Below are 22,105 nucleotides of genomic sequence, written 5' to 3'. Positions count from 1 at the left end.
TAGCATAACTTTTATTTTCCAAGGTTCAAAGAAATTCAAACTTCTGCAATCATCACGTCACGAAACGGTAGAAGCTCTTTTCACCGCATGTTCTTCAAAAATCTTTCTCTGACATGAAAGTTTGTGGAAGAAGACTCAGATGTGGGCGTCTCATCTCCACTGGTCCGGTATGCCATCGCAGTTAACCCAGATTAACTAGAGAATGTGCTCCAGAAGGACACAGTGCCCTCTGATGGTCAAGGTTGATTTTGATTTCCATCGTTTTTGATAATGGAGCACAAACATGAGGCAGACAGTGGAAAATGACATAAAAAGCCTCTTTATTAAGTTAGAAATAAAATAACAGGTAGATGGGTGGGCGGGAGGAGGAGTTAAAGTTTCAGCAGTAAAGAGCGGACAGCTCCCCCTTCAGCTCCGACAGGAGCGGCTGCCAGCATTCAGCAACAAATGGAAAAGCCTCCTCCACATTCGGGTGTATATATCACTGTAGTAAGCAGACAGCTGTACTTAAACTTCAGCTCAGGATTAAGATGAATCAAGCTTTAATCAACCTGTGTGAGCACCTGGCCTCATCTCCTCTGAAACGCTGCACCATCCAGCCTTCAGTGTCCTTCGCCAGCTTCATCCTGCTCTTAGTCAGTAAGAGGTGGACACTTTCAGCCATGCCCACCATATCCACCTGGAAGGTACAGACAGGTGAGATGGTAGCACACTCACAGCCCAGCAACGGAGGTGGGTTCTTTGCTGAGAAGACAGTTGTGTGTACCAGCTGTGGGGGTGCCGTCGGCTCCGGGAGACCCAGACTGACGGAGTCTTGAGCTGCACTATCCTGATCTCCTGCTGGAACTCCAGGTCCACCAAAGATGACCAGTTCACTGGGAACACCGAGTTGGACACATGCAGGCCTCTGCAGGAGCAGTTAGGCCTCAGGTGTGCAACCCCGCCCCCCTGCCCTACTTGTCTGGTTAAATACCTGTGACAGCAGGTAAGAATGTTTAAATGCAGCGCTGCATGCACCACCCTGCAGCAGTGCAGCTGCAACACAAGCTGCAGCAGGCTGACGGCTTTGTGCTTGACCGACAGCTCACAGGAAGCACGCTCTGCCAGCTCCTGTCACACATACACGTCCACACACACAGTCACTGCCAGGATGCTGAGAATTTAATTACATCAGAGGACTGAACAGGAAATGACTCACAGTGAACGGGTGATCAGGCGGAGTGGTTTAGACAGTGGTGCAGCCGTCCAGAAACAGGAAGCAGCTGATCAGAGACTGGAGGCACTCGAGTCCCAGGGGGTGGAGCAACTTTCCACCTGAAGCAGGTAAAGCAAAAAATAAACAGAAGTCAAGGTTAAGCTGGGTTTAGACTGGGTCCCATAATCTGAAGGCTCATTTGTGTCCCCACAGAGGTCCCCGGCCCCAGATTCAGGTGTGTTTGTATGTGCAAGCTCAACTTGAGGTGAATTGCAGAATGGCAGATAGAGACAAAATACTGTTACTGTTAATCTGGCTATCTTCAGGTTTTACATGCTTACATATACACACGCAGTTACTGTCCCTCCATTTACAAAGGCAGAGGCCTGACGGTGTGATTATTTTACGTGTAGTTGTTTTTTTCATGTGTAATAATATTCAACATTGCTATCAATACATTTTTCAAAAAATGCCTCTCTGTGCAAAATGGGCTTAAAGACATAAACAACTGTAGGATACTGTTCGTCCGTGATTTGAAGAGCCCAGTGCGTGATACCGATGCAGGGAAAACCAATTCTGGAGGAGAGACCTACCTTGGCACCTGTGCAGGTTAAACCAAAGGGAAGATATGCTCAGTAGCGATTTTTGATACGGGCGACACGGTTGCCCAGGGCAGCATCGTGGTGGGGGGTGGCATCACGGGCATCGGAAAAAAAATGCTCGTACTCATGCTGACCCGACGTTATCCCAGCGCATTTTGGGAATGGCATAGGCACCGATCGGTTTTCTATCGCCCATTTACTGGGATTAAGGGCGCCCTCCGTTTGTAAGGTGCGCCTTCTGCTTGCGGCACAGGGAGGAGAGGGCGGGGACTCTCTGGCTGGCTGGAGCAGCATCTAATAACCAACTCGCAAAATAAAAAATAAAAAAATGAAAACAAACCAACAAACACGAAAACACCAGACATTATGATCAATGTTCCCTCTAATTTTTTACGTGTCTGGGCAAACACACAAACTCCCTGAGCGATCCCTTGGACCACTGTGAGCGACATCACACGTGTGCACTGTGGTCACACCAGCGTTTACATTTATGTTAGACTACTTTTAATTAACTGCTTTAGCCCATTTACAATGAAAATGAAAAAAAAAAAAATCTAGTCATTGACCTGTGTAGTATGTTAACACTATTGGAAGTAAAGTAATAACTTGAACTCCAATTTCGAAAACATAACTTTCTTTTCTTTATTTTTATTTTTTTATAAAGCTTTGACTTATTATGAGTCTGTGGTCTGGGAGAGAGTCCTGTAACTCTCTGTCTGCAAAATATAGTACATAATGACCAATGCTGGGCAATTAATTATATAGTTAGTTCTTCAAAAAAGTAACTGAGTTATGCAAACAACAACGTTTTTTGCAGCTATTTTTTTTTTTAAATGCAGGCATGCATTTTTAAATAAACATTTTAAACTATTTACAGAACAATCAGCTGTTCTGCATCAAATCTGATGCCACACAAATCATTTGTGCCAGTCCAAAAAATAATTTCTGTCCACTATAAGATAAAGGAGAACAACAGCCTGATACCTGCAGGCCTGACAACAGGAGATGTATCACTCCTGTAACACCTGTAACATTCAGCAGTCGCCTCATTGTTCTGACAAACACAACAAAACTATTGACTACACTACACACTAACTACACAGGATTTGCACGATTTAAAGCAGGGGTGTCCAAACTCCGGCCCGCGGGCCAACTGCGGCCCGCGATCCATTTTTAATTGGCCCGCAAGTAATTTTATAAATAGAATCGAATATGGCCCGCACTTCAACTTTTGCTTGAGTGTATTGCACTTCTTAGTTTTAACACCAGGGGGAGCTACTGTCGATCGAGGCAGTTGCTCCACCAAAAAGGACAATCACAGAAGAAATTTAGCCCAAGTTAGTTACTAAACATGGCAGAACCAAAGAAGCCAAAGGTAGAAAGTGAATACAGAAAATTTCAGACATGGTGGGAGAGTGAATATTTCTTCAAAGAATTCAAGGGGAAGTGTGTCTGTTTGATCTGCACTGAAATTATGGCAGTTATGAAAGAGTATAATGTACAACGTCATTATGAAACCAAACATCAGGCCTATGCATCCTACACTGGTGCTGAGCGAGAGCAGAAATTAAAGCAAAGGGTAGCTCTCCTGCGGGGTAAGCAACAGTAATTTTTTTCGTGCTCAAAAGGTCCAGGAAAAGGCTACAATAGCCAGCTATGAGGTCGCCCAACTCATCGCAAGACATGGCAAGCCTTTTTCAGATGGAGACCTCATAAAACACGGCCTCGTTAAAGTCACCGAAATAATGCGCCCGTCAACAACGTCAGCATGTCCAGAAATCCAGTTGTTGAAGACTTGTCAGCCAACATTAAACTGCAACTGTCTGATAAAGCTGTGCTTTTGATTTTTACTCCATCGCATGCGATGAGAGCATTGATGCCACAGACACCGCACAGCTGCTATTTTTTTGCGGGAAGTGGACGAGAGCACGAGCACTTTAGGTGAGTAAAAAATATATTCCACAGTACCCGTGTGTTAATGTGCAGGAACACATGCTTCAAATATCAATAGTGCGCATCAATTCTGTCACTACCCTGCTTTTGCACACCACTTTCTTATATGCGCTTTTCTTGTTAACACACAGAGTACACACCGCTGTGCACTGCCCACGTACACGCAAAGTCAGCTGATCTCATCTGATGCAGATTTGCTCCTTGATCAAGTGACATTTGTCTGGTTTTTTGGCACGAGTGGCGATCAGCACTGCGGCTGGATGTCCCGATTTACATACCCAGCACAGCTGATACTCACCAGAATAATTTACTAAAATTATATGCACTCCTGTTATTAAGTCCAGTTCAGTCTGTTAATGTTGATAACGGTTTCAAACGAACGTTAATAGGTGTGTTGCTAAGCCTAATAACTTAAATAACAAACTTGAAATGTGCCCGTCCCATTTTCCCCTTTATTGTTTTTTCTCTGTGCTGTAAATCTTCTGTCTAAGAAGAAATCTGAGGCTGCTGTTCTGAGAATGAGCTACCAAAGCTTTTTCTGAATAAATCAATAAAGATCCATTTATGGAAAGCTGCGATGAAGGCAGTTTTGTCTTTAATTATATTCAACAATATAATATATTCGACCACTTGTAAGTGATTTTTCTAACTTTAATACACTAAAGTTAAGGTTATATACCTAATTTCTAGTAAGTGGCCCAGCCCCTCCTATATTTTTATGTATGTGGCCCTCAGTGAAAAAAGTTTGGACACCCCTGATTTAAAGTCTCACACAACCCATCGAAAGGGGAGGAGGACCAGCTGCTTCCAAATAGAGCACATTCCATTCATAATGATGTAAATCCAAGCCCATTATGTATTCATGATTTGAATCCTGGGTTGTGCAAAATCCCAGAAATAAACCCTAGACAAAGCGAATCTGTGAACTTAGGTGCAGGTCTATTAGATTATGTTGTGGTGATCCTCGGGTTGAGGGATGGGTGTTCATACTGGAGTACAAAATTAAAACCAATGGAAGATGAACAAGAAAAGTTCAAAGCCATCAGGTCCTCAGTTTCGAAAAAATGAGAAACAAGCAAAAGATACAGGTAAGCAGATGTGTCATTGGATAATGGCAGGTCATGTATCCTGAAACAATCAGAATCAGAATACTTTATTAATCCCTAAGGAAATAATGTGGGTTACAGTTGCTCCAAGAAGAAATGGTAAAAAATAGTAATAGTAACACACTAAACTCCAAACAATACATTATGTTACAGATTTTAATATTAACCCTTTAAGACCTACCATAGAACCAAGTCCGCCAGAGCTCATATTATATTTTTAGATGTTGTAGTGCCATTTCTGGGAGCATTTCAAGTTGATATACATCAATACAACCATTATAGCCCAAATTTTAATAATATATATGTATTAAATGCATAGTAATTACATAAATTGCAAGAAAGTGCAATAAACTACAAAAAAATTTAAAATCGTTTTTTTTTTTTTTTAACATATATTTCTAGTTAGAGAAATTTAAGAGGCTTATCCCTCAAAACTGTAAATACAAAAAAGCTGCACAAAATAGTTTCCCACCACAGGAAATTTATTTTAAGTGTCTTCATAGTTTTATTTTTGAAATACACCAATTTTTATATACTGCAGGAAAAACTAAACGAAAATATTATAATGCAAATTTGCAAAAAAACAGCATATGCATCAAAATAAACTATTTCCAGCAGTGCAATATGAGTCCTAAGCATCCCAGAAACGACACAGAAAGTCATAAAGTCAAACATAACTTTTAAAAACACAAGTATAGGCTCATAAGGCCCTAATGGTAAAAAACTACATTTCTGCAAAATGACATCACTTTCGATTTCGGGCAGGTCATGGCGGACATGCGGTAGTTCGCGCTGATGGACGTAGGAAGTGTTACAAACAGCTGATCGGATTGGCAAAGCGTGTTTCTGGAATATTATGTTTTTGTTGCTGCAAGTGCTTTTTATGCAGTTTTTGCAAAGTGGATATATGTGGAATATATGTGGATAATGAAAAGGGGGGAAAAAAACAAAACGTGGCGGGCCCCACACTTTGGGAAGGTCTGTGCTAGAGGGTGTGGGGAGCCATAGCCCCGTCCTCCAGGGCATGAAGCAGGTCTGGAGGAGATCCAGGCTCAAGTCATCCAGAGGCCCTCAGAGCACAAGAGACCAAGGAAGACCAACAGAGGGGCAACCGTGCCACTCTCCCGGAAAGAGCTGAGGAGAGCCCCAGATGAGGGGTCACTCAGCGGCCGCGGAGCAGAAGCCAGGGGGGGTTGCAGTGACGTGCCCGTGAGCTCCGCTGGCAGCCAGCTGTGCCAGAGTGACCAAGCCCCATGCCGAGAGGCCGAGGGCACCGCACCCCCCGAAGGGGCCCGAGCTCCAGGCCCCGACAAGCAGCCACCAAGGAGTGAGCCGGTGTGTACCTGGACGCCCATCCCCGGACACAAAGAACCACCAATGCACTGATATCTGAGGGCGTCTGCCACTGGCAGGGGGAGTGTTGGGGGGAGATCGACCTCCATACCTTGGAGGGCCAGAGATGCCCCTAGAGAGGTGGCATGTGATACACGACCTGACATATACACACAGACAAACAGGCACACACAGATACAAACATCCATTCCCACCCTCATATGCAAATACTCAGCACTCACCCAACGTGGAGACAGACATAAATAGACACTGTACACACAATCACACTCCCCAAGCGTACTCTATACCCCAGGTCTAGGTACCCTTGCCCAGGAGCGGATCTAGAAGGGTGGCATGGGGTGGCAAGTGCCACCCTAAAATGATTCCTTGCCACCCCAAGTGCCACCCCAGTTTTGCTTAGGACAGTGTTGTTTATTAAAATAAGATAGCATTAACAGTTTGAGCGTAGTTACAGTCAACAGTGAATATAAATGCTAAAACTGAATATGTTGCATAGTGTTCCCCCCCTCCACCATTAACAAATGGTTCAGCCCATAGCAGGACCGGCTTTTTTCTTGTTTTCAGTAGTTAATGTTATTAACCCTCCATGGTCCACGGACACGCTGCACCTCCAAATCACATGACTGATGTAAGCTGACATAGCAACAAGCTGCAGCCACACTGAGTCTCTATTTCAGCCCACATTGAAAGTTCAGACTTTAAAGTTTTTACATTTTAATTACAGGCCAGTAAATCCAGAGTTATGATAATATATATAAGCCACGCTTTTTTTCTAAATACTGTCGTCACGTTTGTGTGTGTGTGTTTTAAGCGTTTTAAGGACAGCACAAAAACAGTAAAGAAAGGGGGGGGGAAAAGCCACCTCTTTCCTATCGGTGGAAAAATGTACCATGTCGGCCAATTAAAAAAAGTCAACACATGGGATTTGGTTGTTTAGAAAGTTTTGGGAATGATGGTAACGGCAGCCAGACAGAGCGAGTGAGTGAGAGAACGAGAGAGAGCGAGTGAGAGAGTTTTTAGATGTGGGAGATTTGTGATGTTTAGTGTGGAGTGTATACTTAGTGTGTTGTGTTGTGTAGTTGTCCTGTTGTGTAGTCGTTGTTTTGTTTTGTGTGTCAGTGAGGGCACTAATGAATGTCCTTAAGATCACTAACAAAAAGTCCTCTCTCAGTGTACTTTCAACCAAAAGGCAAATAACCAAACCACATGAACAACCAATAAAAGATATAAACATTGAAACACTGATCCAACATTATTCTTGATTGATGGATCATTTGATTTTACACTTTTACCTGAATGTGGCTCCTTTTTTTTGAAAAAACTTTTTTATATCCATTATGAACCTGGCTGTCTCTCTGTACACAAATACACACACACACACACACACACACAACAGGAGTTATATCCAGTCAGTTAGCTAGTTAGTATCCATTTCAAACAGGACAGTGGTAACAACAGTAGGCTACGGACAGTTTTAGATTTTAAATAGGCTGCATACATTTCAATGGGAGCAACAGAACGGTCAGATGTTGCTGAATTTACTACAGAGCAGGACGGATTGTAGAGTAGCAAACATTGTCAGAAAACACGTTTTCAACACAGCAGGTTACCTGGTGTAATGTTTTTCAGCTAAAAAGAAACATGGTCTGACTCCTACCTAACTATATAAAGAGTAACTGAAGCACCCCCAAAAATGGGCTAAAATCGCCCCTGGTATCGATTCTCCTTCAGCTTCCTCTCATTTATATGACGTGTCTTGCTGTTTTCAGAGAGAAACACTGAACCTGAGCTCACACTGGCTCATTTTGGTTAGCAGACCTGCAGTGCTCTCCTTCACACTCTGTCCTCCAGTGGACAGTCTTTCCTCCTCCCTCATTAGGTTTTCCTCCATCATCACTGATCCCAGCTGACCTGAGGCTATGTCTACAATAGCCCGGATAAATTGGAAAATGGCGTTTTTGTCTGAAAACGCTCGCCGTCCACACTATCATTTTCAGTCGTTTTCACAGAGTTGTGTGTCCACATTGAATCGGCCGAAAACGCTTACGTTCCAGTACTGTGCATGCGTGAAACACAAGACAATTCTGTCTGCCGTTTATTTACTTTCGACTCTCTGAAACATCGCGGCAAAGTGTCGAGGAAAAGCTCAGAGTTTTTTAAATGGACTAACGATGAGGTGGAGTTTTTGCTGTAACACAAAAGTCTGGCAGTGAGTCAGCCCCACAGCTATCTGGAGCATGTACAAACTGATAATAATCTTTAATAGGGCTGTCAAAATTGAGCGCAAACAAAACAACTACTGTATAATGCCCTCCGCTATCTTAGTTTCATTGGTCACAAGCAGCCCGTTCTCACTCCCGAGGCATAACATGCCGACGTTTTGTCACGTCCCGGGGCATTCCTGAGGAACGCAAAAGGAGACCTTCGGCGTTCTTATGGTACGCGGCGGGTTATGGCCGAAATCCAGTGCAATGACACTCCCGCGGTAATCGACGTTCCAGCCCTGTATTCCAGCCCTAAACCTAACCTTATCCCCAGCCCTAACCATAACCTTTTTCCTGAGGTTAACCAGGACTTTAATGATGTTAAATAGCGTGTTTCTAAGTGATTTGACGAAAAAGAGCGAACATGTGTAGATTGAGTCCATATGGTTCTCATATTTCCTCATTTTTCCGAGGTCGTCATTTAGGAACATGGTGGGTAGCCGAAAACGTAATATGTTGACGATTTGCCACCTAGCGTAAAATGTTACGCTTTGGGAGTGAGAACGTGTTGTCACAAGACTGCATCACATGACTAAAATCTGTCATCATTTTCGAAAAGGCTCTGGTTTTGCTTCCACACTGCAATGCAAAAACGACGTTTTCAAATGTATCTGCTTTGGAGAGGGTTTTTCAAAACACTGCGTTTTCCTTGACCAAAAACGCCGTCTCAGTGTGGACAGAACGCCAAAACGGAGAGAAAAAGATGCGTTTTCAAACAAAAATGTATCAGTGTGGACATGGCCTGAAGTAACCATGAATCCCAAGTACTGCAATCCAGCAAAGGACTTCTAGGATAGTCCAGTGTCTCCTCTGCTAAACAGAGCTATAAAGGAAGAAGCACTGAAACTCCTTTCCTCAGTGTTTGGAACAGAACAGCTCTGATTATGCATGAGGAACCTGCCTGAGAAACATTGACTTCTGAATGCACCATGAGACGTGCCGACCCATACCAGAAACTCGATTGTCCTGGATGTATGCATTTTTCCTGTCCTTTTCACAATAAAAGCCCAAAACACATTGTATGACTGCACCTGTGCAGGAGGAAAGGATACAGGTAACAGGAGTAAGATGAAACATTTTATGGCAGATCATCTGATTAAAATTTCATCTTTCTTAATATAAATATGCTTCTGTTTTTGTTTAGAAATTCTGATGAGACTAACAAACAATAACATTTTTCCTATCAAATAAATTTTGTTGAATGATTTCTTAAACTGATCTTAATTAGTGAATTCTGAGGAACGTGATGTGAATTTGATGTAATATTTATTGTTTGAAGCTTTAATAAAAATCAAAACAGATGAGAGGGAGCACTCTTCAAAAGAAGGAATTGACTGTAACTGTAAGATGTAAGCAGTCCTCTTCCTCTGACATATGAATAGCAGGAAACAGGAACTTAATCCTTTCAATCTACGTTAAGCATCTTTTCACACACGTGCAGAACAGTGTTTCTGGTGCACACAGTAGGTGGCAGCAGAGAGCAGGGTGTATGTTTATTATCCAGCAGGCCTTGCAGCATATGACTGGAATTTGTCGTATATCTGGAAGGAAGCACCGGTGAGAGGTCCACATGAGGAGACAGGAAGCAGCTGCAGGGAGAGCCACAGTTACTCTGAGAACTCTAATGTACTCGAATACATCCAAAGGTTACTCCGGGGGTAGGCATCTCCAAGCCTCGAGCACCAGTGTCATGCAGGTTTAAGATGTGTCCTTGATCCAACACAGCTGATTTAAATGGATAAATTACTTCCTTAACATGTCTTGAAGTTCTCCAGAGGTCTGGTAATTAACTAATCATTCAGGTTCATTCAGGATTCAGGTGTGTTGACCCAGCTTGATATCTAAAACCTGCAGGAAAGTGGCATTTGAGGCCATGAGTTCCTGCACCCCTGGGTTACTCCAAAATCAGAGGTAGCAACTCCAACAAATAGCTCCTCCTCCTCGCTCAGAGGTTTCAGTTTCTCTGGAAGACACAAACATTAATCAGCTGATCAACTCAAACCTGCAATCAGTGAACACCTCATGAGCATCGCATGGTCAGTGAACTCACCCTCCACTTCCACCTGCTCCCGATTGTAGTTTTCAGCTTGCAGCTCCTTGAAGCTCAGCTCCTCCCCCCCACCTCCTCGCTGCAGCAGCTCTTTGGAGTATGTCACCTTCTCCACCATCATTCACCTGCAGCTGGAGGATACAAACCAATCAATAATCAATAACCACTATGATGAATAACCTCTAATAACCTCTTTTTATTACTTAAGTTATTGTCTTGTGTTGTGATGTGTCATCTCGTGTCTTACGTAGGGTGTGTCCCAATTCAGGGTCTGCACGCTTGGAGTACGCATTTCAAGTGCGATTACATCACCGCCACGCGACGACGGCTGTCCCAATTCGAAGTGTACTTCAAATGCATACTTCAAATGCATACTCCAAATGCGCCGTCGATTTCCCCAAATATCAAGCGTGGTCCAGTGCACGCTTCGTGGTCCCATATATCCCACAATTCATAGCATGGCGGTGGGTGTGGATAATTTTGCCGCAAAATACAACAGACGGCAGAAGGGAGCGGCCGGAGAGTGAACTGTCAAAAGTAAGTACTGAATATGATGTCACTTATTTATGTGCGAATGTTTAATAACGAAGAACATTAAAACATTACTGTTGGCCACATGTCGGCAAAGTTATGTGACATTAGTGATGTTTGTACTTTGAGCATTAACTTGGTTTTAAAGCCTCTACTTCTAAATATATATATAGTCGACCTTAATCTTACAGAGAATCTGATGATTTTATGGATAATTAAAGTCAGTCATATATCCACAAACACAACAAGCTGAAAGTCAGTGATATAGATTATATATATATATATATATATATATATATATATATATATATTAGGGGTGCAACGATACACAAAATTCACGGTTCGGTTCGGTTCGATACTTTGGTGTCACGGTTCGATATTTTTTCGATACACAAAAAAATGTTCATGCCTTTTTATTAATTTCTCATCTATTAAATTTTCACGGCACATTCTGCACCACCTCTCTGTGCGTTCATCATTTGTTTGAAGCCAGCTCACCTCCTGCAACCACTTTTCCGAGAATACGCGCTTCTTTTGTGGTTCGGACTCCTGACATTTCTTTGGAGGTGGAGGAACACCAAAGTAACTGCTTAAAGGAGCTTCTTCGACATCTTTAAGAGTTCTAAACAAATGTCTGTCCTCCTCCTGAAAATCTTATGTATGCAAACACGCGTTGCAACTTTTTTATTTTGACAGCGAAAGCGCACCTGCGGACCACTAATGTGTAGACCTGGTTATTTAGCTCGTCATATTGCAGCCACAGAAATTCTTTTGTCCATGAAACCATAAAGCTGCACTTTCTTTTTGCCTTATAGTCTGATTTGTTATAACTTTTCCGTTTTGTGGTAAGCTTTTCTTTGGCTGTCACGTCTTCACCCTGACCTGTCTTATTTGGCTCAGCAGAACTAAAATATATATCCTGCTGCTTTTACACACGCACTCACATAACGCTCAGCGATTCTCTGCGCGATCAACCTCTCATATGTTTAAGCTTGCTGCGGGAGATTTCACTTGTCATGTTTGCATAGTAAGCTAACGATTGATAAGACGATGTCAGAGGAATTGGTGCGCAAATTATCATCACTCACCAATCAGTGCTGTCGCTCTCTATACACAGTTCGCGCGATTGCAAAGTGAAAGCAAAAAACAAGCGCAAATTCAAACGCGATTTCAATATGTCACATATTGACAGTGGCTCACCGATGCCAATGACATAATTACCCAGCTACATTTCCGAAAGAATGCAAAAGCATTGACATATATTTTTCCTTCCTACGATAGGCCGACGAGCAGAGCAGGGCAGCCCGACTGGAAAAATCGCTAACCCCGGGACGTCGGGCTAGCGATTTTGCGAGCCCTGTATCTGATTGAGGAATCACTCATCTTTAGAAAAGAGAGTTTATTACAGAGAAATGTCTCTTTCCAAAATAAAAGCTATACTATACGCTTCTTCTGGGCTATATTCTCAGCAGCATATTAAACATATCAGGTCCCCATAAGGAGAATCATGTGCTAACGGCTGTCTAAATGACTCGGTAAAGTTTGTATGCGTGCTTGTTGTTTTTGTCTGCTTCCACTTGTCTTTGCACTAGGATGCTATCGGGTAAATGTGCAGTCATATTCGTTGTGTTCCCACTAGTGCTGTCAGCCTTAATCTGAAATGAGGTTAACGCCACAACACGGCAAATCTCCGTTAACGAGCTACCGCGGATTGCCCCGTGTGTCGGGCTGGACAGCGTCAACACATTAACGAGCTAACTGGCTAACACACTAGTTCCCACTCATGTAATTGAGCATTGCGTGGCACATCTGACATACTGTTTTACTTTAGTCCATGACATGCTTACCTTCAGGGTCATACGTCACATGAAGACCAAAATAGTTCCAGACGCCAGATCTGAATGAGGGTGGGGGAGGTTCAATTTGCCATGTTGCAACAAGCTTAACTTCTGTCTGCTAGCTTGCCCTGCGCTCAGTGAATCTGTGTTCGACTACTCCGCCTAGGCTGCACTGTCGAGCGCAGATCCACTGAGTGCTCAACACAGACAGCACCGTCAGAAGGAAAGTTGATAAAATAAATTAAAAATGTTGTATTGTTTGATACATATGCGTACCGAACCGAAAGCACTGTATCGAACGGTTCACTATCGATACGAGTATCGTTGCACCCCTAATATATATATATATATATCTCATAATAATCTGACAATACTATAATATTGGCCATATTATATTTACATTACCATAGTGAGATGACATTAGTCTCATGAACAACATTAACTAATTATTATTTACTAGCTAATCTTAAATGACTGTTCAGTACAGAAATGAAGCCCTTGAATCATGTTTTACAGTCCTGTGGTCTCAGCCTCAGATACTCAACTAATCAAAGTGATGTCATGACAAAAATGATTGACCAACAAAACATTTTTCTCCTTCATTTCTGTCAAACAAAGCTGTATGTAACGTGTCTCGCGGTTAGTATCATGGTTGCTAGGCAACCTGAACAGCGCGACGAAGCATATACCATCCCATTTCACAAGCCTCTCACTTCCGCACTTCTAGTACTTATAGTACGCACCGTATGTAGTACGGGTAGTGCGCGTACTTCAAGCGTGCAGACCCTGAAATGGGACACAGCATTTGAATTGGGACAGCCTTCAGCGCGCCACTGTGACGTAATCGGCTTTAAAATGCAGCCTTTAAGGCTGCTGACCCTGAATTGGGATACAGCCTCTTTCATGCTCTCCTGTGGATCCATAAATTCACCTGTTGTTGTTGACGTCAGCGGCGCGTCAGAATCACCTGTGTGGGGGCGGGGCGAAGTGTTTGTCTTCCTGTCAGAGAGCAGGTGAGACACACCTGAGGAGGTACATCGGAGCTGAGCTGAGCGTCTTTTCCTCCTCGCGCGTAGACTGACCGCAGATGGACATGTCCACGCGCTCCTCTTCCTCCCCCCTCATCCTCCTCCTCGTTTTCGCGCTCTTGCGGTCCGGCGGGGCGGTGGACCCGCACTGTGAGGACGAGTTCCGGCGCGGGCACGAGGACTTCGTGCTGTACGCGGAGGACGCGGTGAAGCAGGGCGCGGTCATGTTGGCCACCGCGAGCTTCTACTCCGAGCTCGAGTGCGAGCGCGCGTGTTGCGGGCAAGTGCACTGCAACCTGGCGTTGCTGGAGCCGAGCGTCCCCGGAGAGGAGAACCGCACGTGCGTGCTGTTCAACTGCGTGCGTAGGAATCGGTTCGCTTGCAGGTTCGTGACCCAGAGCGGGTACAAGAGCTACGTCAGAGACGCCGTGTACCGGAAGTACCTGGCAGCCCCCCAGAAAGACGGTGAGTACTTTCAGGCATACTGACTCTCCGTGATGTCAGTTCTGCTCAGTGAGCAGGAATCAGAGGGACTCTCGGAGGCTGAGAGAGGTCTGAGCATGTGCAGGGGGATGAAGATGCAGGCAAGAGGAGGGATGGAGGCGGGTGATTGGCTGTTGGCCCAAGTGTGTCAGCAGGGAGGTCAGTGGGCAGACTCGGAGCCCGACGGGGTCGCCAGGTCAGAACACACACGTCTGTTTGTCGGTGCAGGACCGGGTGTTCTGAGAAACTATCCTACTCAGTCAAAACGTCCTATCCGTATTATAATTTGACGGTGACTTGCGACTAAACCTAACCCTACCCCTAACCATAATCCTAACCATAACCTTAAGAAGTATTCCAGATGGGTGAGAGAAAAAGGAGTTAGTTCGGCGTTTGGTGTTGTGCGCATGCGCCGCGTCTGCACAGAAACATTGTGTAGGATGTTTTTTCAGGTAGGATGGATTCCCAGAACACCGGCCCACATAGACTGCGAAGGCCGGGTCCTCCGAAGGATGTGGCCTAGGTTTTGGGACACAGCTTCTGTTTAATGTTTTTGAAGAGCAGCTGTCGCGTAGACGGCGTGTTCCTCCGCTGTGTGTGAGGAGCGGGTTAAAGATGATCTGCAGCTTCGTTCTCTCAGACCGCCGTGATCAGCTGATTAAGTGTTACAGGATGTCACATGTTCCCTCCACGCTGACAGATAACCACAGCACAGACGCCTGTTATTTGTGGCTGAAGCCACCGGCACAATGCTGTGACCAGCTCGCCTCCATTGTAGCTGTGGGACTAACGCCTCGCCGGTGCTCTGTCTGTCTTGGTCGTTGTGTCCTTGGACACCTACCGCCTACTGGTGTTGGCCAGGGCCGGCCCCCACCTCACTTGATTGGCAGCCTCGCTTCTGTCAGTCTGCCCAGGGCAGCTGTGGCTACAACTGTAGCTTGCCTCCACCAGTGTGTGAATGTGAGAGTGAATGAATAGTGGAATTGTAAAGCATATATATGTAGCGCTATATATGCAATCCATTATTATCATTTCAGGCTGCGCTGCCTCTCTATGCACTTGATCTCTGACCCTGTCTCAGAATCCATCTGACTTCAGCTCCCCCTCACTCTGTCTCCAGGTAAGAAGCATCCGCCCGTCGCCAATGCAGGCCGTGATGTCACCATTCAGCCTGGAGAGACTGTGATGCTCAATGGTACTGAGAGTGTGGCGCTGAGCGGCGCCAAAATTAAAGACTACCGCTGGAGTCTGGAGAGAGGAGACAGCAGTGTAAAGATAGAGGTACAGGTGCTGCAGCACGGGGGTGGGGGCTTCTGTGTTACAGGGAGACTTCACCTGGAGACAGACGGGTAGTTCACTGTATCCACTACTTTGAACATAAAATTCAGCAGAGCAGCTTCCAGCCCACCAAATCTCATTCACAATCTGTCCAGTTTTCACTCTGCCTTGGTTTTTGGAAGTTAAAATAAGGACTTGTGTCTGTGCAGGTGTGTCCAGGTGAATGTAATTGTTCTTCAGGGTCCCTCTGCAGCATTCACCTGTGACTGAGTCTAGCTCATTTCACTTTTAAATGCTGTTATTTTTGAATGGGCTTCTGCAGGAGACCAATTATCCTGACCAGGTGCAGCTCTCCAACCTGCAGACAGGCTCGTATGTCTTCAAGCTGACGGTCAACGACTCCAACGGCAAATCGGATGATGCCAAGGTCACAGTCCTCGTTCTTAACCCACAACAGACCAGCTGTGAGTGCTCATGGGATATGTATTCCAACAATAAGCCTGTAGCATGTGCAGAGCCCTGTGCCAGAGTCAATAGAGAATTTGGTCAATTTTAGGTTTTGAGGACGTTTAGTTTGTTTTCATCTCAGTCTGACTTTATTGATTTCTGAAGTCTTCCCTTATCGTCACTTTATCGATCAGCTGATGGCTGAATCACTGTGTTATTGATCAGTTAAACGGTGTGGTAGAAGCAGAATCAGCTAATTGGTGGAGGGAATGGTGTTTGTTTTCTCGCTCCTCTTAAACTGGTCAGACTGGATTACCTGACTCATGCACGCTCAGAGGGCACCCCCACACTCACAGCAGAAACTTGACGTAATTCTATTTGACATCTTCCTTTCAGCTGATTTCAGGGTCACGTGATTCACTGAGTGTGTATTGATCGCAGCTCTGACAAGAGTCAGGCTTTAAAACCGTAAAATGGGACTTTGCAAAACAGTAAATGGCGCAAGTGTTGTCACAGTGGCACACCCTGTGTGTGTTCAGCACTGCAGTCAGCTGTATTTCTGTAGGTAAAAGTCTGACAGGAAGTGATGTAACTGACGCTGTCCTCGCCCTCAGCATACTGTCAGGCTCCGGTGAAGGTCGGGCCGTGCCGCGCGAAATTTACTCGCTGGCGTTACAACATCACAAAGGGCGTCTGTGAGATGTTTGTGTTCGGAGGCTGTATAGGAAACGAGAACAACTTTCTGTCTGAACAAGAGTGTCTGTCTGCCTGCAGAGGAGTCACAGGTACACACACGTACACACGAACACACAAACACAGACACACACCTTTATTGTAACACTGTTTCTGTATTTTTGTCCACAGTGTCATCGCAGAGGAGTGTTACTCTGCCCGCTGCAGGTCAGTCCCACAGCGCACTTCTTCATCTCTGCTCCACAGTACAACCAGGATGCTCAGTGTGTGTGCGTGTGTGCGTGCGTGTGTTTTAAGAGGTGTGCGGCTCGCCATGCGGTCCTGATCAGCTAACCTGTGGCAACGGCTGCTGCCTGGACAGAAGTATGGAGTGTGACAACGTGAAGCAGTGCAGCGACGGATCAGACGAGAGCCAGTGCCACCAACGTAACGCAAACACACACACACACACACACACACACACACACTCACATACACACTGAGTGTAGCTGACCTTCCTCCTCCTCCTCCTCCTCAGTGAATCAGACCTTGAGCCTTCTGCTGGACATTGATGTGAACAAGAAGAAAGGTTTGTTTTAATTTTCTTTGTTAAAGAAATACTCAAAGCTAACAAGCTACATGCTAATTAACCCCTCCCCCCTCAGCTCAGTGCACGGAGCCTCCCCGCACCGGTCCGTGCCGGGCCAAATTCCCCGGCTGGTACTATGACCCCCTGGACCAGAAGTGTCACGAATTCACCTACGGTGGCTGTGACAGGAACGAAAACAACTTTCCGGACGATCAGACATGCAGCGAGTACTGCAAAGAAGTCGGCGGTACACACAAATTCGCACACACAAACACTTAATCTTCACAACAGAGCGCTGGCTTTCCAGCAGATTAAAGATCAACCAAACCTGAGCGTCACCCACACTGCAGCGCTCTGACTTAAAGAAAGTGAGCGTCTCGCTAAGCACAGGAGCGGCTTCTATTGGCCGGCTGAAGGTGGCGTTGCCTTGGCTACCAGCTAACACAAACATAAAAATTTGGATTTTTTTGTCTGTGGGAAATCAAACTTTGGGACCCTTCCCTCATGAGATGAGCTCCACACACAGAAACTTCTCACATACACTGCAGTCACATAACTCTGTGACAATGTCATTCAGACGTCTTCTCGCTAACCTGACGCAGTTTGTGCTGAAGCACAGAAATGTAAGCACTCCGGCAGAACTTCATAAAACTCGCTGACTTCCAGATAAGGAAACAGGAAGAGAGAGCGGCTCACTCGCTTATGAGTTTTGGAACTCACTGCTGCTTTTTCTTCTTTCCTTGCAGAGAACGATGTGTTCGCCAGAGGTTTGTTTGAGCGCTTCGACAAGGAAGTAGACGACGACTCAAGTGAGAGATTTAATCTCAGCTTTCAACTGTTCTACAGTACAAACAGGACATGACCTCACTGTCCTCCTCCACAGGTTCCATCACGCTCGCCGTGATCCTGTCGGTGGCCATCTTGTCTCTGCTGGCCATCCTGGCCTACTGCTTCCTGAGGGCCCGCAAGAGGCGCACACACAGGCCCGTCAACACAAGCCCCACCCACGAAGCACTGTCCAAGGAGGAGACGTCTGTTTATAACAGCACCACCAAGCCCATGTGACGTCAGCCGTGCCGTTACCGTGGCGATCGGCTGCCTTGTTTTGATTTAAGTGTCCTTTAAATGTTTTTATTTCTCAGCTGTTTTCATGATTGATTATTGGGGACGCTGGAGTTCTGTGGTGATGTCAGTTTCCTGTCTGCGGCGTCTTTACTGCTCTTTGTGTTTCAGTATTTATGAATTCAGCATCTGGGTCTCAGGTTTTATTAGTTTTCATGTAAATACCAAGTTGGTCTCAGGTTTTTAACTTCTGCTCTTATAAAGTTTTAATAAAAGTTTGAAAGTAGTAATAAAGTTTGAACATAACAAAAAGTGATCTTTATTTTGAAAACAATCTTCCTGCTTACTGTGAGGTGCTAAACAGGTCGCTTCACAGTGAATCTGTGGTGTGTTCACTGACTCCTCAGTCCCCGCCTGCTCTCCATCCACCTTGTCCAGGTCATGCTGGGTTCAAGTCTTTTACAGAAGCTACATAATCACAAACACTTTCTTTAAGTCATTGTTTTTATTTCTGTTGTTGGCTCACACCACACTTCTTTCATTTCTTTATGTATTCATGAGTGGTCTGTACTTTACTGAGGTGTTTTCTCTTAACCTTGCACTAACTTTGTTTAACCTCAAAGTCTGCATTTAGTTGTGTTGTTATCATTATTTCCCAGCAAACACTTGAATCGTTTATTTTGATGTCTTGTGGTTGAAATGTATGGAAGACCACAAGAGCCACGTGCATCGAAATAAAGAATTCTGTGCTTAAATAATTAATTGTAGAATAAATTCTGCATTTGTAAATTCATTTTTGAATTCCAATTTAATAAACTGATTTTTAAAATGCTCTTTAAAAGACTAATTTCAAATAGGGCTGGGCTATATCATACCGTTCACGGTAATACCGGTGTAATTTTGGGCAATGATAGGAAAATTAAATATCGCGATAGAATATGGGTAAAACGCTCATGCGCAGTGCCTATGTTTACATACGCACATGGCGGCGACGCAGAATGAGAAGAGCGAAAGCAGAATGTTAAAGGAAATGGATGAATCAGAATTGGTTTGTAAAAATGCTGCAACTTCAGTGGCGTGAAACTGGTTTAGCTTTCGTCCGTCAGATACACAACAAAGCACTATTTTTGGTAGCGCATGCTAGCGGGCCGTCGTTATTACCGTGTTGTTTGGAAAATACGGCACACTTAAAATCAATCCTTTGATTTTTCTGAAAAATGTATGAATTCTGGTTGTGTTTACTGACCTCGAAACGATTTTATGTCGTACACGGCGCTGGAAAATCTGTCAAATGTTTTAGTACAACTTTGCTAAGCTACGAACCCGCACCGCTTGATGGATTGTTGGAGCATTACGGCTATCGCAGGCAGGAGCCTCGCGGAGTGATACGTACTGTGCTTCAACATAATATTACGGTATTGTGTGTGTATAACCTCTTTTTAAGTTTTGTGGATATTATACATGGTTATGCTGAAGATATGTCGGCCAATTTCCACTGGAAATGCCTTTTGGTTAAACTGTCAGCATTAGTGCATTTGCACTGTTACATTTTTATATAACTTTAATGCACATAAGAAACAGCTGCTTGTTTAAGTGAAAATACATCGATAGGGTTTTTTGCACTAATAAAGTTGTGGAGTTGTAAAGTATTTTGTCTAGTGTCAATTATATCGTCAGTTATATCGTTATCGCAAATTTTCAAATGTATATCGTGATAAATATTTTTGTTCATATCGCCCTGCTCTAATTTCAAAAACCATTTTCGAATTCCAATTTCATAAGTTGATTTTCAAAATGATTCCACTCCTCATTTCAAAATCCATTTCCCTTTCCTGTTCGCTCAGGGATTAACATTCTAATTAGCAACTCATTTTAAAAATCCTGTTGCAATGCAAATTAGCCACACCTTGGGATGTAAGGAGCTCTCTGATTGGTTGGACAGACACAGGCTGTCTGCCTGGCTTTTTCTAGCTCATAGCTTTGCCCTGCTAAGAAGTGTGTGTGCCTTGTACAAAGGCCGTTTAGCCTCGGGATTTACACTCGGATCGACACGGATATGCGAAGAATGAAGGGACCCTACAGCGAAACGGAGAGCCCAACCTCTGACTGTGTGCTTGTTTACTCAGTCTGACCACCTGTTGAAGGTAACGTGCTAACACTAGCATCACTGCACGTAGCCCTGTTATTTTAAGGTAATCTTAGCTGAAAATTTTACTTTGTAGCTGTACGAGCTAGCTATGTGTTTTGTAAGCTGCTGTGCTCTTCACAAATAAAGCTTGAAGCAGCTCAGAGTATTAGAACCTGCACTGAGGCCTGTTACGTTTATACAGTGTGAGAGGAATGGCTGCAACCTACAGCCTTTAAACTAGCAATTAAAATGCTGACAGTAAACTCGTCAGTCCAAATGTTACCACATTACTTTGTGATTCGAAGAGTTAAAACAACTGAGACAGGCTGATTAAAATTAACAGCTGTCAATTCTCTCATTCCTTATATCAAGACTGGAGATCACACTACTGATTTCAGTTCATTCAATATGAACTCCCAGAGGAATCAAATTACTCTGGCAAGCCATCAGGGCCAAAATTCACCACTTTTCTAACCCGTTTTGTAAGAATGGCATAAAAAACACTGTTTAATTATTCAAAACACCATAAAAAACCCCACCAGTCTATGGTTTTTTTACACCACAAACTGGTGCCTTGAACGCCCCATCTGAGTGGCGGAAAAAAATGCTGTTTTTATCTGTCTTTGAACGCTGCTTTTTATGTCACTCGTCAGAAAACGGCAACGATGGATAAAAACTGCGGCTTTCTGTGTCAGCTATGATGGCGTTTAAAACGCAGTTTTCTTGAAATTATGCAGGGCAATCCCCATGGTTCCCTCATCCAATTACTTTCAACTCCTTTCACCCAATCAAAGAAGAGGAAGTGCAGACCACACTAATTCATCACAGATTCACCTTGCTGCTAAGTGATTACCTATTCGGTACCAATGTATGTAACCCACTCTGCATTTTGATATGTTTAAAGCATGAGCAAACAAGGTAAAAAACAGAATGCTTTTTCTGAAACAAGTGGATTCCTTAACTGTGTTATGTGTTACGGCAGTTCCGCTCATTTCTGAGTTTCTTTCTTATTTTCCTCTTTACGTCTCTTAACCTTTAACTTACGTCTTACCAAACAGATTCTGAGATCATACACTACAGTTTCGTGCTAGTTCTGGTCATTTTTCTCCCCTTTGCCCCCCACTTTTTTCACCTGTATTTGGAGACCCGGCGAATGGCTCCCTTGTTTACGTGAGGGATCAGCTGGTAGCGCTGCGCCCTGCAGCTGCACTGTTCTATTGTGGTTTTTTTAACGTTTACTCTTAAACTTGAACTTTCTGCCGTGACCTAAAATTTTCTCACATGTGGGACTAAAAGGGTTTATGTTGTCTTATTATTTACTCTGTCCTGTTTTGGTTTATGTGTAATGTAGGTGAATGAGCTGAATACCTAATTTAAAATATTGCATACATAAATGGGGGATGTGATTGATTATTTTATATATATATATATATACACACACACGCGCACACGTACACACACGGGTGGTGGGGGCGGCATCATGGGCTTCTCCAAAAAAAGGTTGCTCGTACTCGTGCTGCCCCGAC

General features: G+C 44.2%; 1 protein-coding gene and 1 pseudogene across 2 annotated transcripts; one reads left to right on the top strand and one right to left on the bottom strand.

Annotated features, from left to right (window-relative positions):
- Positions 1-369: 369 nt before the first annotated feature.
- On the bottom strand, positions 370-14,010 carry LOC102787570 (uncharacterized; annotated as a pseudogene). Its single transcript, XR_436997.3, has 7 exons — positions 13,824-14,010; positions 10,524-10,654; positions 10,326-10,436; positions 1,789-1,796; positions 1,199-1,357; positions 564-1,110; positions 370-484 (listed from the first exon to the last, which is right to left on the bottom strand). The product of XR_436997.3 is annotated as an uncharacterized LOC102787570 (transcript).
- On the top strand, positions 13,874-18,763 carry LOC102787266 (kunitz-type protease inhibitor 1). Its single transcript, XM_006793423.3, has 10 exons — positions 13,874-14,385; positions 15,524-15,684; positions 16,004-16,145; positions 16,743-16,913; positions 16,993-17,028; positions 17,119-17,247; positions 17,339-17,389; positions 17,466-17,636; positions 18,136-18,198; positions 18,273-18,763. The coding sequence occupies exons 1-10, from the start codon at positions 13,980-13,982 to the stop codon at positions 18,452-18,454; spliced, it is 1,512 nt and encodes a 503-aa protein (XP_006793486.1). The 5' UTR covers positions 13,874-13,979; the 3' UTR covers positions 18,455-18,763.
- Positions 18,764-22,105: the final 3,342 nt, after the last annotated feature.

The sequence above is a fragment of the Neolamprologus brichardi genome, chromosome 15 (genome assembly GCF_056152115.1).
Source record: "Neolamprologus brichardi isolate AB-2024 chromosome 15, ASM5615211v1, whole genome shotgun sequence".
In the NCBI taxonomy this organism is placed as follows: Eukaryota; Metazoa; Chordata; class Actinopteri; order Cichliformes; family Cichlidae; genus Neolamprologus; species Neolamprologus brichardi.
The sequence above is the reverse complement of the archived record's forward strand: the minus strand, read 5'-3'. Positions and strand labels throughout refer to the sequence as shown.

What these genes read in the sequence shown, in the direction of transcription:
- LOC102787266 (XM_006793423.3), top strand. Translation starts at nt 13,980, where the DNA reads ATGGACATGTCCACGCGCTCCTCTTCCTCCCCCCTCATCCTCCTCCTC. An exon ending in TAACCCACAACAGACCAGCT is followed by an intron (nt 16,146 to 16,742) that starts GTGAGTGCTCAT and finishes CCTCGCCCTCAG; the next exon opens with CATACTGTCAGGCTCCGGTG. An exon ending in TGATGTGAACAAGAAGAAAG is followed by an intron (nt 17,390 to 17,465) that starts GTTTGTTTTAAT and finishes CTCCCCCCTCAG; the next exon opens with CTCAGTGCACGGAGCCTCCC.